At 44.1% G+C, this 23,855-nt stretch overlaps 1 protein-coding gene across 8 annotated transcripts in view; it reads left to right on the top strand.

The window, feature by feature from the left end:
• The window catches only part of Trim9 (tripartite motif containing 9), a 119,627-nt gene that overhangs the window by 70,261 nt on the left and 25,511 nt on the right, over positions 1-23,855 (top strand). For all 8 annotated transcript variants that reach the window (XM_036205481.1, XM_036205479.1, XM_036205475.1 and 5 more), the window contains exons 4-6: positions 9,297-9,407; positions 10,511-10,664; positions 21,837-21,994. In XM_036205481.1, the coding sequence (XP_036061374.1) occupies positions 9,297-9,407; positions 10,511-10,664; positions 21,837-21,994 (423 nt within the window). The remainder of the gene's footprint in view (positions 1-9,296; positions 9,408-10,510; positions 10,665-21,836; positions 21,995-23,855) is intronic.

Genomic DNA, 23,855 nt, shown 5'->3' with positions numbered 1-23,855 from the left:
GCAGGCTTCTGGGCGAGAGCTGGTCAGTACCATCGACGCTGTAAGGACAGAATCACTGGTGGCTCTACAGAGCACCCCGTGGGAGAGCTGGCATCATGGCTGCCTGCCCTGTGTGTGTGTCAATGGCCACTGCATTCCTACCTGCAGGAGGGGAGCTGCCAGGGGAGGATCATGGTGACCTTGCCAGTCAGCCAGTCCTCAAGACTGATGGAGAATTTCTGTTGCCATCTCCTGCTCTGTATCGCTAAGTGACTGTCACTGTAGCCTTCCTATAGAAATGCAAAACTTTGCTTTAAAAAAAAAAAAAAGATTTACTTACTTATTATGTATACAGCATGCTTGACTGCAGGCCAGAAGAGGGCACCAGATCTCATTACAGATGGTTGTGAGCCACCATGTGGTTGCTGGGAATTGAACTCAGGACCTCTGGAAGAACAGCCGGTGCTCTTAACCTCTGAGCCGTCTCTCCAGCCCCAGAAATTTACTTTTTTAGCAATACTCAGAATATCCTGTGCATTTGGGGCATTGCATGTGTGTGTGTGTGTGTGTGTGTGTGTGTGTGTGTGTGTGTGTGTATGTGTTTGTGTCTGTCTGTATCTCTGTGTATGTGTTATTGAGGACTGAACCTAAGGCCTCACATACACTAAGAAAGCATTCTACCATTGATCTACACTGCCCAAACTCCCTCTTTTTAAAATTTTGAGACAAAGTCTTGATGAATTAATTGCCCAGGCTGGCTTTGAACACACTCTGGCACAAGCGGGCCTTGAACCTGTGACCCTTCTGCCTCAGCTTCTAGAATAGCTGTGCTCACAGCCTGTGACACTAGACCTTGCTTCAAACTGCCATCCAAGCCACATGGAGATGAGTAGAATATGTGGCTGCCTTTGCAGCATGAGCTGCACAGCTGGAGTTGCCCGGCTGAGCACTAGGGCAAGTGTCTCGGTACCTAGCGGTAAAGGGTCAACCTTTTCTCAATGGAGTCTCTTTATATCAAACACCGTAAGCACTGGTACTGGAGCAGTGAACACAGTGAGTGGTTTGTGATGCTGAGTAGTCACTGGTGACTCTGGCTGTTCTCCATGGGAGAAACAGAGGCCAGCAATCTCCATGGAAGAGGGACTCGAAGATTGGGAATGTATCATCCATCCATGTCATGTTGGCAAGCAGCAGAAGACATCACAGGCCCCTGTGCCCCTTACTTGGTGCTGTCTCTGAGGGATGGGACTGAGACTATCACCCATGGCCTGTGCAGTAGGTTGATGCTCAGGATGAAGTAGGTGCTCAAGAATGATGTCTACCATACCCCCGGGCCCCCATGGCCTCCTGCTGCCTGCCATCCTCATCTTCCCCATGACAGCCCTTGTCAAGGAGGGCTGTGCTGCAGGCCACACAGATGCCACAGGCCTACTGGGTAGGGGACACTGGTGCCCTCATTTCACCCTGTTCAGACTTTGGAGGACGATGAAAAGGTGGCTGATTGTTGCCCTCGGCAGCAAAGCTGTTCTGTCTTCTGCCTCTACGATTCATCTCTGCCATTTTCAGCCAATTGTATCTGTTGTCACTTCTAAAGACAGCCACCAGGGCCATTGCTACCATAGCTACTGACACCAGCCTCCACGGCTCTTCTTTTGTCCCTGTCCACCTGTTCTCTTTCTTGTTTTGTTGGTATGAGACTTGGAGGTGGGGGGCTGGCCATTTAAGGACACCCTCACCAAGCACAATACTTCCCTCTTTGTTGTCTGTGTGGCAATAATCTCATGTTCTTCTGTCCCCAAGGGCTGTGCTTGGCTGATAAAGAGGCGGTGTGTGTGTGTGTGTGTGTGTGTGTGTGTGTGTGTGTGTGTGTGTGTGTGTGTGTGTATGTGTGTGTACGCAATTCGAAAGGCATAGGATGCTAGGAAGCCAGTGTGTGTTTATGGGTCTTAGTACTCTGCTCCTGCTCTCTGAGAGCACTACCAGCCTGAAGAGATGAAAGGATTCTGGTGAGACAAGATGGAGTCGGGTGGGGAAAAGCCTAGATTCTGTGTTACAGAGACCAGATTGGGGGAGACGTCACACTCATCACAATGTCTCTAACTCTAGGGAATTCTGTGGCTCAGTTTCTTTTCTCTGCGTGTTAGCTAGAATGCAGATAAACAGAGTACTATTCTCATCTCTTGGGCTATGGGAAGGCATTTATCACGGTACTCAGTATGAGAAATATGAGTGCTCAGTACAGTGCTCAGTCTGAGACACCGTAAACCACTTAAGACTGTGTTCAATATGGAGCACTAAAAAGTACTTAGCACAGTGCCCAAGTTTTAACTTTCACCTCTGGAAGAACAAATGGAATTATAGCCTCATTCATCACACTGAAGAAGTATTTCTTAGAACTTTTGTTCAATACGCACCGTTCATAGACAGAATTAACCACAGGCCATTATTCTTTTTGAACAATGTTATGCTTCCCAGATGCTATGTTACCATCCTTCCTAGGTCCTGTTCTGCTCAATAAGGGCCCAAACTATCCCCACTGTTCCTGCCACCTTCACAGGGAATCTGGGGCAACATTAAAATGTGCCATTAATGAGATCTATATTTTTTATTTTAAAAAACTACATATTTCTATTTTCTTTTGAGAAGTTCAAAGTATTACCTGGGAGTTAATTTTGTCTATAATAATTTCAAAACTTGAATTCATTCTAAAAGCATCTTAAATGTGTTCTCTCTCTCTCTCTCTCTCTCTCTCTCTCTTTATCTATCTCTCTCTCTCTCTCTCTCTCTCTCATTTTAACGATCCATGTTCAATAGTACATGCTGACATGTATCTCTTGTTACCTTCCAACAGTAAGATCCCTTGGAAGTAATAGACATAGTTGTCCACAGTTATTGGGGAGGGGGTGAATCTAATGTTTAATGTGCTTATATAGTTGGTGAATTTGACATATCAAAATACTACTCAGCGAGGCTATAGAGATAAAGCTTACTGGGTTACAGATCTAGGTGTTTGTGGGGGCTCCCGTATGTCCCCCATGCTTGTACAGTGTAGTATGCTTCCATCTGGAGCCTGCAGTACCAGTAGGCTTGTTAGAACAGTCACCAATATTGTCACCACGGTATTTGTTGTTCTTTACCATGCCATGTTCCCATTATTTTTATTTACAACAATTCATTACCTGTCCGTGTCACGGGGCAGGAAAGCCTCCATCATGAGCAGTACTGGCTTATAAAACGGCTGAACTGGGCTACTTTTCCATTGTTTCCCAGCAGATGACCCTTTGGTTAAGGAATGGGGGAAAGAAAAGAAATAGAATCACACTCCCAAGGAAAATTTTAGTAATTAGGTCCAGTCACTGTCGGCAAGGACATGTGACTCATCCCAGCCAAGCACCGGCCCCGTATGATGAATGCAATAAATGCATGCAGGGAATTAGACCGGGCATTGGAGTGAAGACCTGTGTAAACACCCAGCACCTGGAACAATTTGAAACCTTCACCCAACTTGAGAGCGGTCAACACTAACGATGGAACCACAAGTATCACTGATGTAAGCACATCATTAGTGCAGAATCCCCCCCAGAGTTTCACGGGACAAATTCCACGGTCCCCTGTTTCCCACCATTTATGGAAAAAGCTGAAAAGGTCTGTGTAGATAGAGTTCCCAGTATCCCCACAGAATCATCAGGATGCCCACACACAGCCGGGGCCCCTCCACAAATACGGAACACTTTTGAATACCCCAAGCCACTGGCAATGCCAGTGAAGGGCAGTCTCGGGCTGCCTTGGATGCCCTTTGCCCAGGCAGGAGTGAGCCCTCTTTCTCAAGAAGATTCACTGCATGGGGATGGCAGAGTCACCCTGTACAGCTCTACAGCACATCCTGCAAACTCCATGTTGCAACACTCTGAGGCGGCCACCAACCATGCTAAAGGTTCTCCTGTGTGGAGAGAATGCCACCAAATTCTTCTCTTCCCAGGGCTTGGTCTTCTCCCTCCATTAGCCTCTCTGTTCCAGGATACAATCTTCTACACACCGAAACCAAGTTTCCCATATTCCAATGTTTATCAATTAAGACTGTTGGCGGCATTCACACTTTAGAATAGAAAACTCACAGCTTCGCTGTTAAAAATCCCAAGCTCTCCCTGAAACAGGTGTGTGTTTTACTTGCTTAATAGGCCTAAATGATTCTTCTCTTAAATAAACACTCAAAGCCCTGTCTTTATGAAAACCCCTGTCAGGTACATTCAAACATTCATACAGAGTGTGGGGTTAGAGATAGGGGGGAAACATTTGCCTGAAACCCTGCAGGAGAATGATGGTATACAGCATTCCTCCTTAATTTCAATTTCTCCAAGTTTTGAAGAATGCATTCTTTTTTAAAGAATAAAACAATTAAATAATACTCTACTGGGGGGGGGGGTGGGGGCGGGGGAGAATTCTCTGTTTAGTCGAAGCTATCAAATCTGAGCTCGTCACTTATAACTCCCAGGGATGTGGTTCAGAGTGTCATCAGTTGCTGAGTGGGTGCACAGAAACTTCCCCACGAAGCAGCAAAACAGGATGATGTGCAAATCCTGCAGACTTGAATCTTGAAAGTGCGTGTGCCTGAGGTAGAACAGGACAAGTAAGAAGCACTGGAGGGTTACTGTGTGTGGTGGGGGGAGGCATTAAACTGTAATAGAAAGTAATAAAGAGTGAACTAGGAGAAAGAGCATTATCATTTACTCAGACTGATGATTTATAAGTGATAACCCTTCAGCATCCACGAGGGGAGTATGATTTAAAGTTATTCAGAAGAAAAATGAATAAAAAAAATTCTTAAATAAATTTTAAAATAGATTAAAAATCTATTAAGATTTAATACCTTTAAAAAAGCTATTCAGAAGAAGAAGTAAAGGGAAAAATTAAAGACACATGAAAAAATGGAGAGGTAAATGGAAGTCAGGGGTGGGGACTTATCTTGTTCAAAGCTGTGTGAAAAAGTGGAATCCTCTTCCATGACACCGGCCCTCACTGTGGGTTACCCCACATGGGCTGACGGAGGAAGCAGTTGACCTCTCCTTAGTGCAGATGGAGTGTGGCCAGAACAAGTTCTCCGTGTGTGTGTGTGTGTGTGTGTGTGTGTGTGTCCACTCTCCTGGGTGGCACTGAGCTACTGAAAAAGCCTGAGAGTTCAGGAAACAACAGGCCCTTTTCAGACTGTCCTTTTCCAAATAGGTGCTGGTGTCATGTCCTGACCCAGAACACGACCCTCATTTACTTCTGACACTTATCAAAATACACACACACACACACACACACACACACACACACACACACACACACACACACACACACACACACACACACACACGATCAATAGGTATCCACCGCCCTGCAGAGACCCCAGCTCTGCTGATCAAATTCTCAGCGTTTCCCCTGGAATCACGGGCTGCAGACCAATCCTCTGTCCCGTGGGAACTGGGTTAGGCTCTGGTGCAGATGAAAGCAGGGTGGGGGTGGGGGTGCTCCCCCAGGGCCTGTTTGTGTCACTCCTGGGACTTGCAGAGTCCCCAAAGAAAGCTGCAAACACAGTGCCAAATGCTTCTCTGGGGCACCAGCAGCCAAGCCCCAAAATGTGTAATTCCAAGAGAAAAACAAAACAAAAAACAAAAAAAAAAACAAAACAAAAAACAAAAAAACACCCAGCCTTGCTTCCTAGGAACCAACTTCAACAAAACATCAGAGCAGAAATACAGAACAATAAAAAGTAGAAAGAGCAGCCTGGCCAGAGAGCTAATAAGTAAAAGAGCTGAGAAAAGACTTGACCAGAGGGGAAAACACACACTCATCACTAGGGGCTGAAGACATGGCCTAATGGGTAAAGGACTTTGATGTGCAAGTGTGAACACCAGAGTTCTGGTCCCCAGCACCCACCAAAAATGCTGGGTGGGTGTGGTGGTTTGGCTTCTAATGGTAGCAGCTTGTGTGGCAGACAGTGGGATTCTCTAGAACAAGCTAGCTAGGCTACCTGAGTTGATGATTTCTGGGTTCAAGGGAGAGACCCTGCCTCAACATATAAGGTGGAGAGCGGTCCAGAAAGACATCTGACATCAACCTCTGGCCTCCATGTGCACAGGTGCACACATATGAATGGATGCATACCACGCACACACATGCAAATGTTTTCATTAAAAATCAAGAAGATTTTTTAGATTTTACAAAGTGATTACACTCTTAAAAGATCTAATTACTTGGCTGATGTCTGTAAGGTATGGAATCTTAGCTCAGAAACTAGAAGTCAATAACAGTACACACCCCCACAAAAAAAACAAAACAAAACAAAACAAAAACCCCATTATCCTAAGAACTGTTACTTCATTTTGGGCAGTGATTTTCACCACTGTTCTGATTGGTGGGATGGTGAGTGAAAATATAACAAGATGAACAAAATCAGTCCTGGGGACAGAAGCTCATCCCTATTCTGCAGGCCCGTAGAATCACCAGCTCTTTGGCAGAACACTGAACTTCTCGGAACCCCACACTCAGACAGCCCCAAATCAACCTTCCTCAAGAAGGGAAATTTAAAAGCAGGTACAGAATTTTTTAGAGTATTGAATGGTGTTCTTATTCCAGTCCATGCATGCAATAAAATTATCACAATGCAAGAATAAAAGCCAGATGTGAGCAAATGAGCTAATAGAAAACTAGGAAGATGTTAAATGCCCTGTAACAGAGGAGCAGGAATAATTGTTACTACTCACTCACTGGGATATTTACACAGCAACAGCCTTTACCCATGGCAACAACATGGCAAATTCCTATGATACAGTATCGAGTGTGGGGAGGTAAAATGTCAGATGCTGAGATTGTGACTATAAATAAGTCTGATGCCAGAGGAAAACTAAAAGGAAATATCAAAGTTCTTCAGGTTTTTACATCAGGTTGCTGAGATGGTTTTCATCTATTTCCTGACTCTTTTGGGAAACAGGAGTAATAATCCTTAGTGGAAAGTACAGCAGAAATCAAAAGTGAAAAGAAGAAAAGAAAAGTCTTTAATAACTGTTAACATTTTTCACATCATACATAAAATCCAAACTACTGGAATTTGGGGGCTTTGGCAAAGTTGTGTAAATACCAAAGAAGCAAATGTTTGAGGTTCATGGGAAATCTGAGCTCCCATTCCCTTTTTCAAATGCCACTCAGGATTCAGGTCACTGTGCAAAGGTCACAAAGGTGAACTCCTCCAATGGGAGAAATTCCATGCCTTTGTCACTGGGTAAAGAAGACCCTGGAGGCAGAATGTGTGCTGGATAAAATTCCACGGAGTCTAAAGCACACTCACGGGTCAACAATCAGGGCCAACTTGAAAGGCACTCTCCACAGGACACCCTGACTGCACCTGTCATCTTTCTGTAACTCACCTGCTGCATCGTCTCAATGCAGACAAGACTCAGAGGAATGTCCTTGGGGTTCAGGTGGCGAAATCTTACAGAAGAGATAGCAGGCCAGGAAAGAGGAGAGCACTGCCCATGTGGAAACTGTAGCTCCCTTATAGACAGACAGCTCATGCCTTCACCCCACAAGCAGCTCACAGGAGGGCCCACTTCACAGAGAAGGATGCTTTCAGGGTCCTGTGCAAGACCTTAATGCACCAAAGTCATCAGATTCACAGAATTTTAACCTCAGTATTCTGACCCAAAATCTTTTCTGAAGGGTCCTGTTGTTAGCCATTTCCTGTAAAGAGCTCCCACATCTATTGATGAAATTATTAAGGCCACTCCACGTAGTTAAAAGGGAGGTTTATTTTGTGGGGTAACTTACAAATGAAGGGATAGGTTGCAGAGTCTGGGAAAGGTATGGTGCAGTCTGGCGGTGTTCTCTGGAGAACTCTGCTTGGTCTACCTCCAGCATCCAGGGTCCTGGAACCAAGAGAAGCCTCTCCTCTTGATCCTGGGTCTTCAGCTTCCTACCTCAGCCCCGTCTTGTGGGTGTGACCATTACCGAAGCCTCAATGGGGGTTGGGACTTCCAGGCCAAGGCTGGAATGGCTACCCACTACATCTCCCCCTTTTGTCTAAATAAGAAGGTTCTAACCTAATACAAGACTATATACAAAGAAATGGTTATCAAATATTGTCCAGGAGTAATGAGGGATAATTACCTAGATAAGTTGGAATTACAATAAATGCAAACAATATCAAGCAAAAAACACACACTAAAATCCAGGGAAGTCTAGAGTGTGGGTAGGTGGCACATTACAAAGATCATTCCAAAAGGTGTCCTATCCTAAAGAACCTGAGTCTAATACTTAATATATTCTATCTAAGATTATATATATATATAAAGTTGTAACTATAACTGCTAGTCTTCAACCTCATCAAAGACCTGAGAAGGAATATAATAATACCTGAGAAATGGGAGAAGGATGCAAGCAACTTTCAGTAGTCTTGCAAGAGTAGACAGAGACAGCTGGCAGCCTGGACAGTCACCTTATGTTTCTCAGCATCATTGGTGCATTAAAATTGGCTACAGGCCTAGAGTATCTGACAGACCATTTTCAGAAGCAGGGATTCTGAAAGACCATCTTACCTTGTCTTGGCAAAGTATAGTGGTCACTTTCCTTGTGTCCTGCTTGTCCAGAAAGGCCAGCATTCGAACTGTCAGCAATTGAGGCAAGGGCTGTTCTTTGCCCAGTGGGCCATTTTGTGCCAAGAAGAAAAACTTCCAAATGGAAATGTCTTAGAAGCCCAACATTCTCTCAGGATCAAATTGGTGCTGCCAAGCTATCTCAGTCGGTAGAGCTTGAGACTCTTAATCTCAGGGTCGTGGGTTCATGCCCCACGTTGGGCGCCAGATATTGGTGAAATTATTAAAGGCCACTCAACGTAGTTAAAAGGGAGGTTTATTTTGTAGGGTAACTTACAAATGAAGGGATAGGTTGCAGGGTCTGCAAAAGGTATGGCACAGTCCTGCAGTGTTCTCTGGAGAACTCTGCTCAGTCTACCTCCAGCATCCAGGGTCTTGGAACCAAGAGAATCCTCTCCTCTCGATCCTGGGTCTTCAGCTTCCTCCCTCAGCCCTGCCTTGTGGGCGTTACCATTACCGAAGCCTCAGTGGGGGTTGGAACTTCCAGGGCAAAGCTGGGATGGCTACCTACTACACACATCTGTCAGCCAGAGCCATTGGCCATGCAGAGAGTGGCACAAAGTAGCCTCATCTATTTAGGTCCACTTCCATGATGCTCTTGGAGTCTGCCTTGAGGGAGTTTTCCAAAGTTCCCCTTCTACCTTCTGCCATTCTGCACCTATCTTTCTGTTCCCTCCCCAACCTCAGGTGGTTCGGGACCAGATCTCTCATTGCACAGTGAAACTGCGCCAGACCACGGGCCTCATGGAGTACTGCTTGGAAGTGATTAAGGAGAACGATCCCAGTGGCTTTCTGCAAGTTAGTATTTTCTAGTTCTGCTTCCAATTTCAGATGTCCCATAGCGTTGAGTGTAGGACACACAGATGGGCCATCCAGCAGCCTGGCTTACCATGTGTCCCTCAATAGCAGAACCTACCTGCATACTCAGTGAGTTCCGGGGGTGCCTGATACAGAACACCGACTTCCTGGAAGTCTCTGGCATCCTATGCTATGAGACTGAGAAGTGCATGGGCTGCAGGGGGTGGAGGTGTACTTTTGTTCTTGTGCTTAATTGTGAAGTTTCTTCCAAAGAAGAGAGTATTGCCTTGCCTGAGAATCGGGCCTTCTCCCTAGCAGTTTTTTCAGCAGAAGTCCTTGTGTGCAAAGTTCCTACCTCGCTGTGCCCTCCTCCTGCTCAGTAAGCACATTATTTTTTCAGTGGTACTAGAGGGTTGTTTGGTTAGGGGCTTTTTTTTTTTTTTCATTGTCAGTTATAAGTGCTATTCTGTAACCTGGGTTTTCTTACATTTTTGATACCAATGACCAGGAGCTTTTTAACCAAACCAGGGCATGCAGATCTCTTCCCATTCATTCTCTGCAGCCAGCCGAGAGTGACAGATGGGACTGAACGTAAGAAATGAAAGAGATCTCTTCCAAAGAATCAAGGGAGAGTCACATGAAGATGGTGTACTTAAGATGGACGAGGGTGTGTAGCAGCCTCTCTGGCTTGCATACGTCATTCCCAAATTTTCTCTGGCTACCCACACACCTTCAAACAAGGGTAGAGCCTTTGCTCTTACAGGATAAACTGGTTTCCATTGTATCATCGTCTTTGGAACTGTCAGCATTTGAAAGCTCAGTAATAAATGCATGAGCATATTCCAGACACGTCTATTAATTAGTTCAAGGTCCTAATTATTTATAAGGGCCTCCTTCCAGCTCAACAAAAATGTTCGGATTTGCTTCAGAAACTGTGGGCTACCCTAGTCCAGTCGGCACACTGTCTTTCTCACCCAGCACCCTGAGATGGGAGGGGCTTGAGGTCCTTGCCATTTGATGGCAATGGTCACAGAGTCCAGGAGCAGTGCTGTGGTTTGAATGTGAGTTTGTATCTCTCAGGCTGTGGTCTCTGATGTGATTAGATTTCAGACGCCCTCATAAGGCGAGTCCACTTAACTGAGGACCAGTGGGGGAAAGGCACACTCACCCCCAGGATGACCACAGACTTCGACCTGAGCCTGGACAATAGTCCTCTGCTGCAGTCCATTCACCAGCTGGACTTCGTGCAAGTGAAAGGTAGGTTCTCGGGACGAAGGTTGTAACGTCCAGAGTGGGGCTAGGGGAATGGGCTCAGCAGTTACCAGCTGCTTGCTGCTGGGTGTGGTCGTGCTCTCCTAGAATCCCAGTACTCTGGAGGCAGGCACATGTGTGAGTTCAAGGCCAGCCTGGTCTACATAGCAAGCTCCAAGTAAGACAAAATTAGAATAAAAAAGAAGAAATCAGAATCAGATGAGGAAGAATCTAAAGGGACTCTGACCTCTGCCAGGGAACAAAAAACGTTTCCATTTTAGCTGTGTAAGCTGAACAGGTCTGATAAACTCAGATATACTCAACCCCTGACTCTTGGAGAGCCCTGGAGCGTTCATACGTCAGGACAGCCACCGACAGACATAGAGACGGTCAGAAGGGTATGCCACTGTATATAGCTAAGACCTTCCCACAAGAAGTGAACCCCAAACAGTGTCAAACATCACAGAGATCTGGTATCGAAAAGACCGCTTCCTCTCAGGTGGAGAGAGCCACCCAGGCGTTGAGCGATGAGTGAGCGTCTGAGAGGCTGGCTGGAAGCTAGAGAGAGGCACCAAAAAGTTCAACTTTAAGATGAGCTTATAGAACTCGAGGATATGGCAAGATCTGAAGTCTTTAAGGTTTTTTGTTTTTGTTTTTTAAGTTGGGCACCAAAAGGAAGTGTAAGTACTCAAGATTAAAAACACAAGCCAGCTACACAATGGTATTTCTTATGGCAATGAGATTAATCCATCTGAAGACTATTTCTGATTTTTTTTTTAACTTCATGTTCATGACGTATATAGATTCGTACAACTACCATGATAATCAAGATAAAGAACTATTCCAAAGCCAGGTGAAAAGGTGGTGATCTCTGACCCCAGCGATGAGGAGGCAGAGGCAGGAGGATCATGATTTCAGACCAGTGTGAGCTACGGAATAAGATTCTGTCTCAAGAACTAACCCAGAAAGGCAGCCCTTCATTACAAGTCCTCCTGCCCCCAGCCACACTCAAACTCATGACAGATACTTCTCTGCCCTCCAGCTCCACCATCTGAACACTTTCTGACCTTTTTCGAAAACTGAAGGAATTGGGCCAGGCATTTGCTTGTGGCCTGCTCCCAGCACTCAGGAGGCAGAGAAGCCTGTGAGTTCTGAGATAGCCTGGTCTACATAGCCCATTCCATACCAACAAGCATTACATAGTGAGACATTGTATCAAACAAAGTAGATATAAGCCTTTCAAACAATCAAAAAATGAAAACAAAAGTTTTCAGGGCTTCCGAGGAGACTCAGCAATGAAGAATGCTTGCTGATCTTGCAGAAGGCCAGAGTTTGATTCCAGGCACCCACATGAGGCAGGTCACAAAGCTTCCTGAAACTCCAGCTCTAGAGGAACTAACATCTTCCGGCCTCTTTGGGCACTGCCTTCACACACACAGACCCACACACATACACGTAGTTAAAAATAGAAGTAAAATCTTTTCTCAGCTGGAGAAATTGATTTGCATTGTTTGCTTCTTAATTTAAGCATCCACATAATAAATGATTCCTAAAAGTAGATGCTTTGCAGATTATATATGTTAGGGGGGGTGGGAATCTACCTGCTTCTGCTTATCAGACAGAATTCTATAACCAACCAGTGAAGTTTTAATACTGTTAGGGCTGCTGTCGTGTGGATGAATTTGAATTCATCCATGTGTTTGGTACTCATACATCTCCTTTTCATGACCCTTTGGTCTTGGTGTCTCAGTTTCTTTATTTTATTTTATTATTATTATTTTTTTTATATCGATAGGCATTGCTTTGGGATGATGCCTTAACCAACTTTTTTTTTATTTCATTTTTTTTTTGGTTTGTGAAACAGGGTTTCTCTGTGTAGTTTTTGGTGCCCGTCCTGGATCTCGCTCTGTAGCCCAGGCTGGCCTCAAACTCACAGAGATCCGCCTGCCTCTGCCCCCGAGTGCTAGGATTAAAGGTGTGCACCACCGCCGCCCAGCATCTTAACCAACTTTCAAAGTGATTATAGATTGTAAGTTAAAATGTTCTGTTGTAATAAAAAAATGAAGCACTTACAAACTATTAATCAAACAAGACATTATCCCAAGTGCAGATGATTTTTTTTTCCACTTCCATTTATTCTCCCAGCTCTAGGAGTCAGCCAAGGAACTTGGGGTACAGGAAGCTTAAGTTACAGAGAGTGGTAGGGCCAGGGCTCACCCCCGGAATTGACGTCAGAACACACCAGTGTCATTCTCAATGTGATCTACCGAACAAGTGCCTCCCAGTGTAGCTTCTTTGAGAAATAGCTCATGTCCTTTCATGCATTTAGTCGTGTGTGTGTGTGTGTGTGTGTGTGTGTGTGTGTATTGCTGTTTAAATTTTTCTCTGACACCGACATGGTGTCACCTCTTGCAGAACCTAGAGCCCCAGGTCAATGGCCCCCAGCCAGCCTCTGTCTATCTCCAATCCTTTCAACAAAATAAAACCATTGAATAGTCACGTCTCATGTAGCGTGGGGGAGGAGATACAGCATAAAGGACCAATGGAAAGGCTTTTGGTGGAAGAGGGGCAAAAACCCACACCCACCAATTCACCTTGGTAACAGAGCAGGAGGAAGGGGATGTCAGAAGGTAGGAACCTCTGGCTTTGATGTACTTTGTCAGCTGGCAGAGCAGTCTGCTCCCACACTCGAGGCCCTTTGAGTCTGGCCCACCCATCCACCCCCTGGGGAGTCCAGGCCAGGGGACAGGATGAATCCGGAGTGTGCAGCTCCAGCAGCTGGGATGAGAACTGAGGTCTGTGTGCTGGGCATTTCCAACAACAGTCCCTTGTTCGCTTAGCAGTACACACGGAGGTAAGAGTGGAGAAAGCTGTGTGTGCAGACTGCTCAAAGCTGTCCACACAGCACAGAGAACACCACCTTCACCAGGGCTAAAATGCAGCAACTGACCAGACACGCGGGACATCCAGAGCAACTCTTTATGACATTAATAGAACAGGCCATTTGGTGTGGAGTAATTTTCTGTTTAACACTGGGTCTTAATTTAATTCGTTTTCTATTAGTTTCTCGCTGCCTTATAAATTTGTGTGTCTTGCTTTGTGCTCATTAAGTTTAATCAATTCAGGGAGAGCCTGGTTCTGTTCAGTCTGAATAATTTTTACCTGTCAGATACTTGTGATGAAAAGAAAAAGCCAAAGCTGGTGGCGCAGTATCCGTTTACTGGCCGCAGGTGAGCCATCATCACCTTTGGGATATTTGTTAGCACACACATAGCTGTTCCTAGTGTATTGTTAGCTTGCTCATTTTCTAAAGGAATTCTTAGTCCACCTAATGAACTGCCCTTTCACATCTTGTCAGTAAAAGTAGTCCCCCTCCCAAACTGCATCCTAAGTTCAAGTACAAAAGATCCAAATTAAATAGCATTTGGAATAATATTAACATAATGTGACCATTATGACATAACAATATCATTAGATATGTTTTTCTAACGATGTTACATAGGTTTAGTGGAAACTCAAAATATTTTTAAGTAACTTAAAGTACGCATTTAAACTTCTGACATTCTTATGCAGAAAATATCGGCTTGTTTCTTGACAAGAAAATTTTCGAATCTTCCTGGGTTTGAAATCTTGTCCAAAATGTTCCTTTTGTTGCTGTGGAAGAAGACAAGTCTGCTGTGAGGGTCCACCAGTTTCTACTCAGGCAACTGCTGCTTAGAAAGAGTTCACATTCTGGAGTCACTGCCTCACTAGCTAAGGACTCCGTCACCCTGAGCAGGTGACCTCCATCTAGAGAACACTGGTCTGTTTGTGTTCGGATGCCTGAATTGTTCTGGCATGCTTCTGGTTGTCCCATGATTAGAAGACCACTTCACGTTCTTTCCAAACCATTGGGGGTGATGTTTGGGCTCCTTGTCTTCAACTGTATACAAATGATATGCCAAGTTTTGTTTCCTGTTTCCACTAGAGATCATCATAAGAATATTTCTCCAAATTCTCAGTTGGTATAGTCCACTCTCTCCTGGGTCATGGGAGTAGAGTTTTCAAGGTCCTTTCATAGTCTTCCAAAGGTTCTGCTGTATGGGTAAGAACAAGTTTCAGGCAGCTACTTTCTCTGAAGAACATTACCCAAGAATTGTGTGAGCACATAGAACATTTAAGGCAAGTTGCTAAAACCGATTGTCTGCATGTTAAGCCCACACCAAGACAAAGCTGTGACCTAAAACTCCACCAGCCTTTTAGCACAAATGGTTGTTAATTCCTTTAAGTGCCTCTCCTCCCCTGAGGCTATATTAATCTTCATTAACTCCCCTGGAATGCAACAGCCCTTGTTATGTTCCAAGGTCATAGTCAAGGACAGAGCGATCTGCACAGACTCTTCCTTGTGATGCAGGGAAAGAGCTGCAGGAGAGGGTTGGCAGGGATGGTGAACACCCACATATACACAGGCAGTCTGTTCACATGCAGAGGCTTTGGGGGCTGAGATGAATGCTCTCAGGACACGTGTGATAGTCATCCTTTCTAGGGGACCAGTGATGACTTTCTAGACATGCCCTGCATGTCCTCTAGGTCAGTGTTTCTCAACGTTCCTGATGCTGAGACCCTTTAACACAGTTCCTCATGTCGTGGTGATCCCCAACCATAAAATTATTTTGTTGCTACTTCATAACTGTAATTTTTCTACGGTAATGAATTGTAATATAAATATCTGATATGTAGGAGAGCTGATATTCGGACGTGGGGGGGCGGGGGTCACAACCCACAGGTTGAGAAGCACTGCTCTAAAGCTTAAATGTCATTCATATTGTTCAGCCACTGTAGAGGGGAACCAATGGTCAACAGAGAAGGAGATGCTGTACCATGGCATTCCTGCCTGTGAGGCTTCAAACCCGGGACCAATGGCTGAGGTGTCTATTGAACATATCGAAGTGGACTCTGGCTGCCAGGTTCTCCCTGTCTCCCTCAGTCCTTACCTATTACAGGGCCCTCCTGGCTGGCATACCCACCCCCTACCCTAAATGTCCCCAGCCCAGAGGCTGGGCTACCCTTCCCCCAGAGGCTCTTTCCTATATAGGCCCTCCTGCCTGCTACACCTGTTTCTCCTCTCTCTCCTCTCCCTTCCTCTCCTTGTTCTTCTCCCATGGCTCAGGGTCATGTCCGCTCTGGATACTTCCAGACATCTCTGCTCTGGCTATACTCTCCCACATGTCTACAATCAACCTTCTCCACCATACCTAGGAGCAGGCATGTTCCTTTTTATTTCTTTGTCATTCATTTGATGCTGAACCCCGGGACCGGTCATGTCCTTTCCTTTCCTGTTTATTTCTTTTTTTCATCCACTGACTACTTCAACAATGAAAACAGCCACCCATGGTATAAGAAACAGAAACATCTGGAATGAGATGTGGAGGCTTGGCCCTAGTACAAAATTCCCAAGCCCCAGTTGCAGGAGCAGCCAATGGCATGCCAAGCCCACAGCCTCAGAGTCAGCCTGCTAGACTTCAGGCTCCCAGTCCCACCACTTGTTAGCTATGACAACTGGGTTTTAGTTTCTTTGTTTATGAGACAGAGATAAGAGGAGGGTGGCTGTGAAAAGTCCCATAGGTGAATGCATGCAGGCCTCTTACCACCCGAGTATTCATAACCCACTGCTTTGGGTTTGTGGTCCGTGTGGGAGTGTTGAACCAGCTCTCTTGTCCTCACCACATTACTGTTTGTTTCACAGAGGAATTCTGGAGGGTTCTTAGTGTTCATGACCTGAAGAGTAAGAGGAAGAACTTAAATGTAGTTAGAGTTTTCCTACCTGGCCCAGAGTCAGGACAAATCTCTCTCACCCGCCAGGCCCACAGATGCTCAGACCCAACCAAGTAAACACACAGAAACTTACATTGTTTACAAACCGTATGGCCGTGGCAGGCTTCTTGTTATCTACTTCTTCTATCTTAAATTAACCCATTTCTGTTAGTCTATAAGTTGCCACATGGCTTGTGGCTTACCAGTACCTTACATCTTGCTTCTCATGGTGGCGGCTTACACTATCTCTCCCTCCGCCTTCCTGTTCCCAGCCTTCTCCTTGTCCCGCCTACTTTATCCTTCCTGCCTGGCTACTGGCCAATCAGCACTTTATTTATACAGAGTGATATCCACAGCACTTAAATAAGGAGAGAGAAGCCTTCAGATGATGAGACTTGCAAACATTAGCAGAAGGCACTGTTGTAGAACAGAGCCCCAAGCCTCACCTCCACCAGCCTTTCCACAGATACACACGTGACAGTGCACTGTAGCCAAAAGAATGTTCAGTCTGTAGTTTGTGTTTATAGGCCGAGAGAATATCAGACGCTACAAACTGTGATCAGACCAGGAGAAACCAATTACAAAGGGAAAACCAAAGCTATCCCAGAGTGAACACAAGATACAGAGACCAAAACAGTTAGGGAAACCCCAGACACAAATGTTTCGATAAAATAAACACTCTTGGACATCAGCTCTAAAATTGTTGTGCTATATCTGTGGCCAACCTATAAACCATAGAATGATTGACAACGTTTTGCATTTCCTGTAGACCATTTATTTATTTATTTCAAACCTAATAAAATGAAATAGGGTATCATAACACCTACCATAAAAATCTATTTTTCTAAATGTCAACCCTGAGTCTTAGTTAATGTGGCTGTAACTTGGACATGCTTGCTTTTTATATACATCATTTCGGGTTAAATAAGGAATAGATAAAAATGGAAAAAGTAATTCTTAGCACATGGAGAAACAGTCAAACACGCAACAGAGTCCAGTTTAGACACGTCGGTGCCTCTGTGTAGCCCTCTACCCCGACCCCCTTTGTTCATTCTATTATTTAAATGAGACAATATTGAGATCTGAACATTAGTGACAGTTTTATTTCTATTTTTTTCTTTTACTGTCTTCCTACTGGGGACTCAAAATGAAGCTCCAGTGTTTTAATTATATTAGGTGTTATGTATTTCAATTAATCACTTAATGATGCCTTTGTCTAATGGAGATTCTCGTTTGCAGGCATCTGTATGATTTAAGTTGAAATCATTTTGTGATCTTCTTCTTTGATTTTGTAACTGATGAAGTATACATTTGCCTTCAGTATGAATGAAGGGAAACGATGATATGGAGCTAATAAGACAAACAGTCCAAGGAATGGATTTATGATGGACCTAATGGAATAAACATCCCAGGGAAATTCATCCATGTCTCCAGAAGCCCTCTGGACAACTGTTTGGCTAAATTCCACCATAAATAAAATATATGTATTTCTTTTATAAAAGAAACCTATTTTTTAATATCAAAACCTTCACACACTAATAGACTTCAAGCTGGCCCCCAGCAGCAGCACCCAAGAGATACCTCTTTCTGTGTAGATGCTCATTATAGCCTTTGGGAGTTATGTCTTCTGTCTCCTTTTTTCATCTAGTCCTGGAGTTTATTAGACTAGGCGATGAGTTTTTCTCCTGTCCTCCAAATTCAAATGCTCTAGGTTCTCTATGACTGCAAATGTAGCTGAAGTTTTCCTGGTCCTGCCTGGCCCATGGTCAGGACAAATCTCTCTCACCTGCCAGTCCCAAAGCCATTCAGAACCAACTAAGTAAGCACACAGAGATTTATATTACTTATAAACTGTATGGCCATAGCAGGCTTCTTGCTATCTGTTCTTATATCTTAAATTAACCCATTTCTATTAATCTTTAAGTTTCCATGTGTCTTGTGGCTTACCAGTATCTTAACATATGCTTCTCATCATGGCATATGGCAGCATCTCTCTGCCTCAGCCTTCCACTTCCCAGAATTCTCTTCTCTCCTTGTCCCTCCTATACTTCCTACCTGGCTACTGGCCAATCAGTGTTTTATTAATTAACCAATCAGAGCAACACATTTAACACACAGAACATCCCACAGCACTTCTCCTTTTCTTTTTTTCCAAAAGGAAGGTTTTAACTGTCACATAGTAAAATTACATATAACAAAATAATCATCAAGCAAGAATTACAGTTACAATATTTAATCTATTTATAATCTCTAGTCTATTTGTATTTGGCAAAATTAAAGAAGATATCCTATCTACCTTACATTTATGATTCTAAGGTTTCCTATCTAACTTATCTTTTATCATAACTGAGGAAATTATAACAATCTAGTCTTCAACTACATCAAAGGCCCCAGAAAGATATAATACTATCCGAGAAATGGAAGAAGGACACAGGTAGCTTTTTGAGAGTCTTGCAATAGTGGACAGAGACAGCTGGCAGCCTGGACAGTCACCTAATGTTTTTCTGTAAAGTTGGGGTATCTGTTTTCAGCCCACAGGGCTAGAGTCTCTTGGTCACTTCTCTCAGTGTCCTGTAGAATGTCTGGCAGTTTCCTCTGCAAAACAGGAACCTGAAGGACCATTTTGCCAAGAAAAGTTCAGTGGTCACCTTCCTCTGGTTCCTGCATGTCAAGTTGATCAAGCAGTCCAGGCAAGAACAGTTTCTTGCCCAAATGGCTATTTTTGCCAAGGTGATTAAACTCCATATAGAGTGTCTTCAATGCCCATCCTCCTCTCTGAAGTAAATTGGTGCTGCCAGGAGCAGACATGTCTCACTGTCCAGAAAGTAAATTTTTAAAACGTTTTAAATGCCATATTCTGTAGGTCTTTGAAGTATTTGAAGATTATCTACCTAATTGAATTATATCTATGTATACCTAGAAAACTTAACATGACTATAAGTTTGACTATCATAGAATACTAATTGTTAATCTGTATTTCTTAATTATTCATCACAATCTAAATGAGATACATAAACATAATACCTCAAACAAGAGTAGAAACATATATATACAGTATAACAAAATTAAGTTTAAACTTGTATCAATAAACTAAAATCCATAGCAATGTAAAACATTTTAAACAAGTTGCTCTTTAAAAGTAGATTCAATAATCTACCCTTTCATCCTGTCATATTTATATCATATCACCTTTTCTTCTTTAGAAAGAGATTACATTTATAATCAACCTGATTTAAATAAAAATTTGGTTTCTCTGTCCCACACCAGAGGGCTCTTCTGATATGGAACAAAATAATCTCAACCTTTTTTTTTTTTTTTAAGCAATATGTTTGGGTTTAGAGAAGGAGTAAGCCAATTCTATCTCCAATGCCAGCTTGGTATATTTGGAAATTTGGGCATAGCTTCTCTTACTACTTCTTGCTGGAGGGGGGCACTGTATCTTATGGGGACACAAAGAAAATTTTAGGATTATTGAGTAGTCCATGAGGGTGTATCGTCTGAGCCAGTTGCCTTGAAACCATTCTGGATGTTGGATCATCTGGGCCATGGTGTCATTGGAGACCTTTCAGGGGGTCTTGGCTGGTCAAACCTGATGTATCTTAATCTGGAACAAACCCATAGCCTCTGGCTTTCTGTGGAAACAAAAGCAGAGCCTCCTTTCCAAAACACATTGTTACATCCAAATTTTGAAGTCAAGGTACGTCTTGTTTTTCATCATGGCAGCTGGAAGCATCTCTTCTACTTTCCAGAATTCTCTTCTCTCCTTGTCCCATCTATAATTCCTGCCTGGCTACTGGCCAATCAGTGTTTTATTTATTAACCAATCAGAGCAACACATTTAACATACAGAACATCCCACAGCATGCAAAGCCATTGGTCTCTTAGAGGATTCTGTCCCATGCCATTGAAATTTGTGACTTCCCATCCTAAAATGGTCACTTCCAATTAACTACTCCCTAATTTGGTTTGTTTAATGCTTGACTTAACAGCTCAGATCTGGTTTCATTGTAAATCTTGTCATTCACATCATGTACCTTGTAGCTGCTGTTGTCTCCTGGGTCACCCACCATAGACCCTGCTTCCCGAACTGTTGTGAAACCTACACAGTCCTGGTTGGAATGACTGACAGGAACATCTTTAACTCAGTGTATGACATTCCAAGTCTAGTGGCGGGTGCAGCACACCAGGTGTTCCATAATTAACATTGGGACATAAATTCCAACCTGTTCTCTCCTGTTATTAAAGTACAGGGGGAAATGTTCTGGGGCTAATTTAAAAAAATATATTGGCAAGGGAATGGAGAGATGGCTCAGTGGTTAAAAGCTCTTTCTGCTCTTGTAGAGGACTTGAGTTCAGTTCCCAGACCAATTCAGTGGCTGGTAACTATTTGCAACACTAGTTCCAGGGTATCTGACACTGTCTTCTGACCTCCATGGGCACTAGACATGCAACAGATAGGTGGATGGATGGATGGATGGATGGATGGATGGATGGATGGATGAATGGATGAACAGACAGACAGGGGTGTGTGTGTGTGTGTGTGTGTGTGTGTTTTCAGACTTCTTCCTTACCAGTGGGAAGCTTCTTATTACAAGCTAACGAAACAGTTGTAACTCAACAGAAGCTAGACATACATGTGCACATGTATATGTGTAGGCAAAACACTCACACACATAGAATAAAAATAAATACTTACATTAAAAAAATATTTGCTAAAAGCATTTCCCTCAGCTGTGTATACTGAGTTCCTATGTTAGGAGCTGGATTTTCATGTACGAGTGTCTGAAGATTCAGCTATTCAATAGTTTGAAATAATATAAAAGAATCAGTCTAAATTGTAGAGGATTGTCAACTCAGCTGATTCTCACAATACTTGGAAACATTAACAGTCCCCTGTCACACTCAGATCTGCTCCTGGGCTCACAGCCAACTTGTTCTATACCTGAAAAGAAGTGGACCTGACCTCTCACTGTTCCATGCTACAGCTGCCATGAGAATATGTCAGGTTCTTCAGAAGTTTTAGGTCGAGTGAAATGACTTTGTGTCACTTGGTACCAAGTTTCAAAAGTCTACGGCTGTTGCTGATTGTGGGCATAAGATCTAGAAGACCACTAGTGAGTAGCTGGGTAGATGGATGGATGGGGTGGATGGATGGATGGATGGATGGATGGATGGATGGATGGATGGATGGATGGATGGATGGGTGGGTGGATGGATGATGGATGGACAGACAGACAGGTGTGTGTGTGTGTGTGTGTGTGTGTGTGTGTGTGTGTGTGTGTGTGTTTTCAGACTTCTTCCTTACCAGTGGGAAGCTTCTCATTACAAGCTAATGAAAACAGTTGTAAATCAACAGAAGCTAGAGTTGCACTAATTTCTGTTTAGCTTCCTCTCCAGTCCCAGCAACCCCCATTCTACAGCTGGAGGAGTGTTGTACCCACAACAACAGTGCCACACTGTCCTGGAAGCAGCCCCCTCTGTCCACTGTGGCCGCCGAAGGATACATTCTGGAGCTGGATGATGGAAGTGGTGGTCAGTTCCGGGTAAGCAGATACCCTACTTATTAAGCAATTAATAAGCAGTTAAGCCAGGGACTACCTCAGAAGACCTGCTGTGCAGTCACGGCATGGTCTTCCCATCTCTCCTGGAGGTGGACACACACACACACACACACCCCGCAGGGATTTCTTATAATGTATCATCAAAGATGGATGGGGTCTGTCAAATCATCTTGTCCTTTTGAAAAGACAGTGTAGCAGCTGCGTGACAGAGACTATTTCCTGTCTCTCTGAGCCTTTGGTTCTGCATCTGCCAGTGAGAGGTCAAAGACAATAACGTGTGTCTTACTTAGGATTTCTATTGCTGGGAAGAGACACCATGAACATGGCCACTCTTAGAAAGGAAACATTTAATTGAGGCTGGCTTACAGTTTCAAAGGTCTGGTCCATTATACTGTAGTGTGTAGGCAGGCATGGTGCTGGAGAAGGAGCTGAGAGTTTTACGTCTTGAGCCACGAGCAGCAGAAGCAGCTGTGGGCACAGCCTGAGCATAGGAGACTTCAAAGCCCACCTACACAGTGACACACTTCCTCCAACAAGGCCGCACCTCCTCATAGTGTCATTTCCTTTCAAACCACCACAACTTGTATGTGGTGCTTTGGTGCTTAGAGTTCATTTTAGACTGTCTATGGAAAACCAGCATGCTGCTGCATCTACGATGAACCTGCAATATTAGCTGTTACTAACACTATCAAGATTCAGCTAATAATGCCATCAACCATTGCCTAGACCTTGTTTCTGCTGTGACAGATTCTAATATTTGGGACTGACACTTTTCTTACCTGGCAAGCTCTTCTATTACAGCCTCCTTATTGTGAGAGTTTTTCTAGTAAAATCTTTCTCCAGTTCTTTGTTTTTCTCCCTGAGCCTTTCATTAGATAGAGTTGGCGCCCAAAATTATTACTTCCACAAGGCAAGGAAGTGCTCACCACACTTTTGTTCATGGTGCCCTCTGGATATGAGGCAGCTGCCTTTTGGCAAGACATGGCTGTGGTGCCCACATATTAATGATTTCTATGTGGCAGTCTGTCTGTGTGCGCCCGCTTCTGCCTCAAACACACTGTATTAGTCAGGGTTCTCTAAAGGGACAGAACTTAGAGAATGACTTCTTAGAATGCTCTACAGGATGTGCTACAGCTAATCCAACAATGGCTGGCTATAAACAGAGTGTCCAAGAATGCGGAAGTTGTTCAGTCCCTGAGGCTGGATGTCTCAGCTGGTCTTCAGTACACACTGGGATCCTGAAGAAGTAGGCTTGGATACCAGTGATGGAATGAACTTGCTAGTAAGGGCAAAAGCAAGCAGGCAAAGAGAGAAGCTTTTTTCTCCCATGTTCATATAGGCTGCCAGCAGAAGGTGTGGCCCAGATTAGAGATGAGTCTTCCCACTTCAAATGATTTAATTAAGCAAAAATCCCTCACAGGTGTGCCATTTTGACGGTTTAGTTAATTCCAGCTGTAGTGAAGATGACAACCAAAAGAGCCATCACACACACACACACACACACACACACACACACACACACACACACACACACAACCTTGCCTTCTACCTACCCCACCTCAGTTTTTCTGAGCTTTGGTTCCTGGGAACTGCCAAAGGAGTACCTTTCTGGGTACCTAGGCCTACCTCAGCACTGACAAAGAGGAGAACCTGTCCAAAGCAAACCCCGAGCCCCAGAAGACTTTCTTCCAGTCGGTAGGAAAGCCTGGGCCATGAGCTTCCAAGATCAAAACCTACAGAGGCGGCCTCCTCCTCCTCCTCCTCCTCCTCCTCCTCCTCCTCCTCCTCCTCTCCTCCTCCTCCTCACTGGTTTTGTTCTCTGCTAGAATTAAATACTTTCAAG

Source organism: Onychomys torridus, chromosome 14, assembly GCF_903995425.1.
Source record: "Onychomys torridus chromosome 14, mOncTor1.1, whole genome shotgun sequence".
Taxonomy (NCBI): domain Eukaryota; kingdom Metazoa; phylum Chordata; class Mammalia; order Rodentia; family Cricetidae; genus Onychomys; species Onychomys torridus.
The sequence above is the reverse complement of the archived record's forward strand: the minus strand, read 5'-3'. Positions and strand labels throughout refer to the sequence as shown.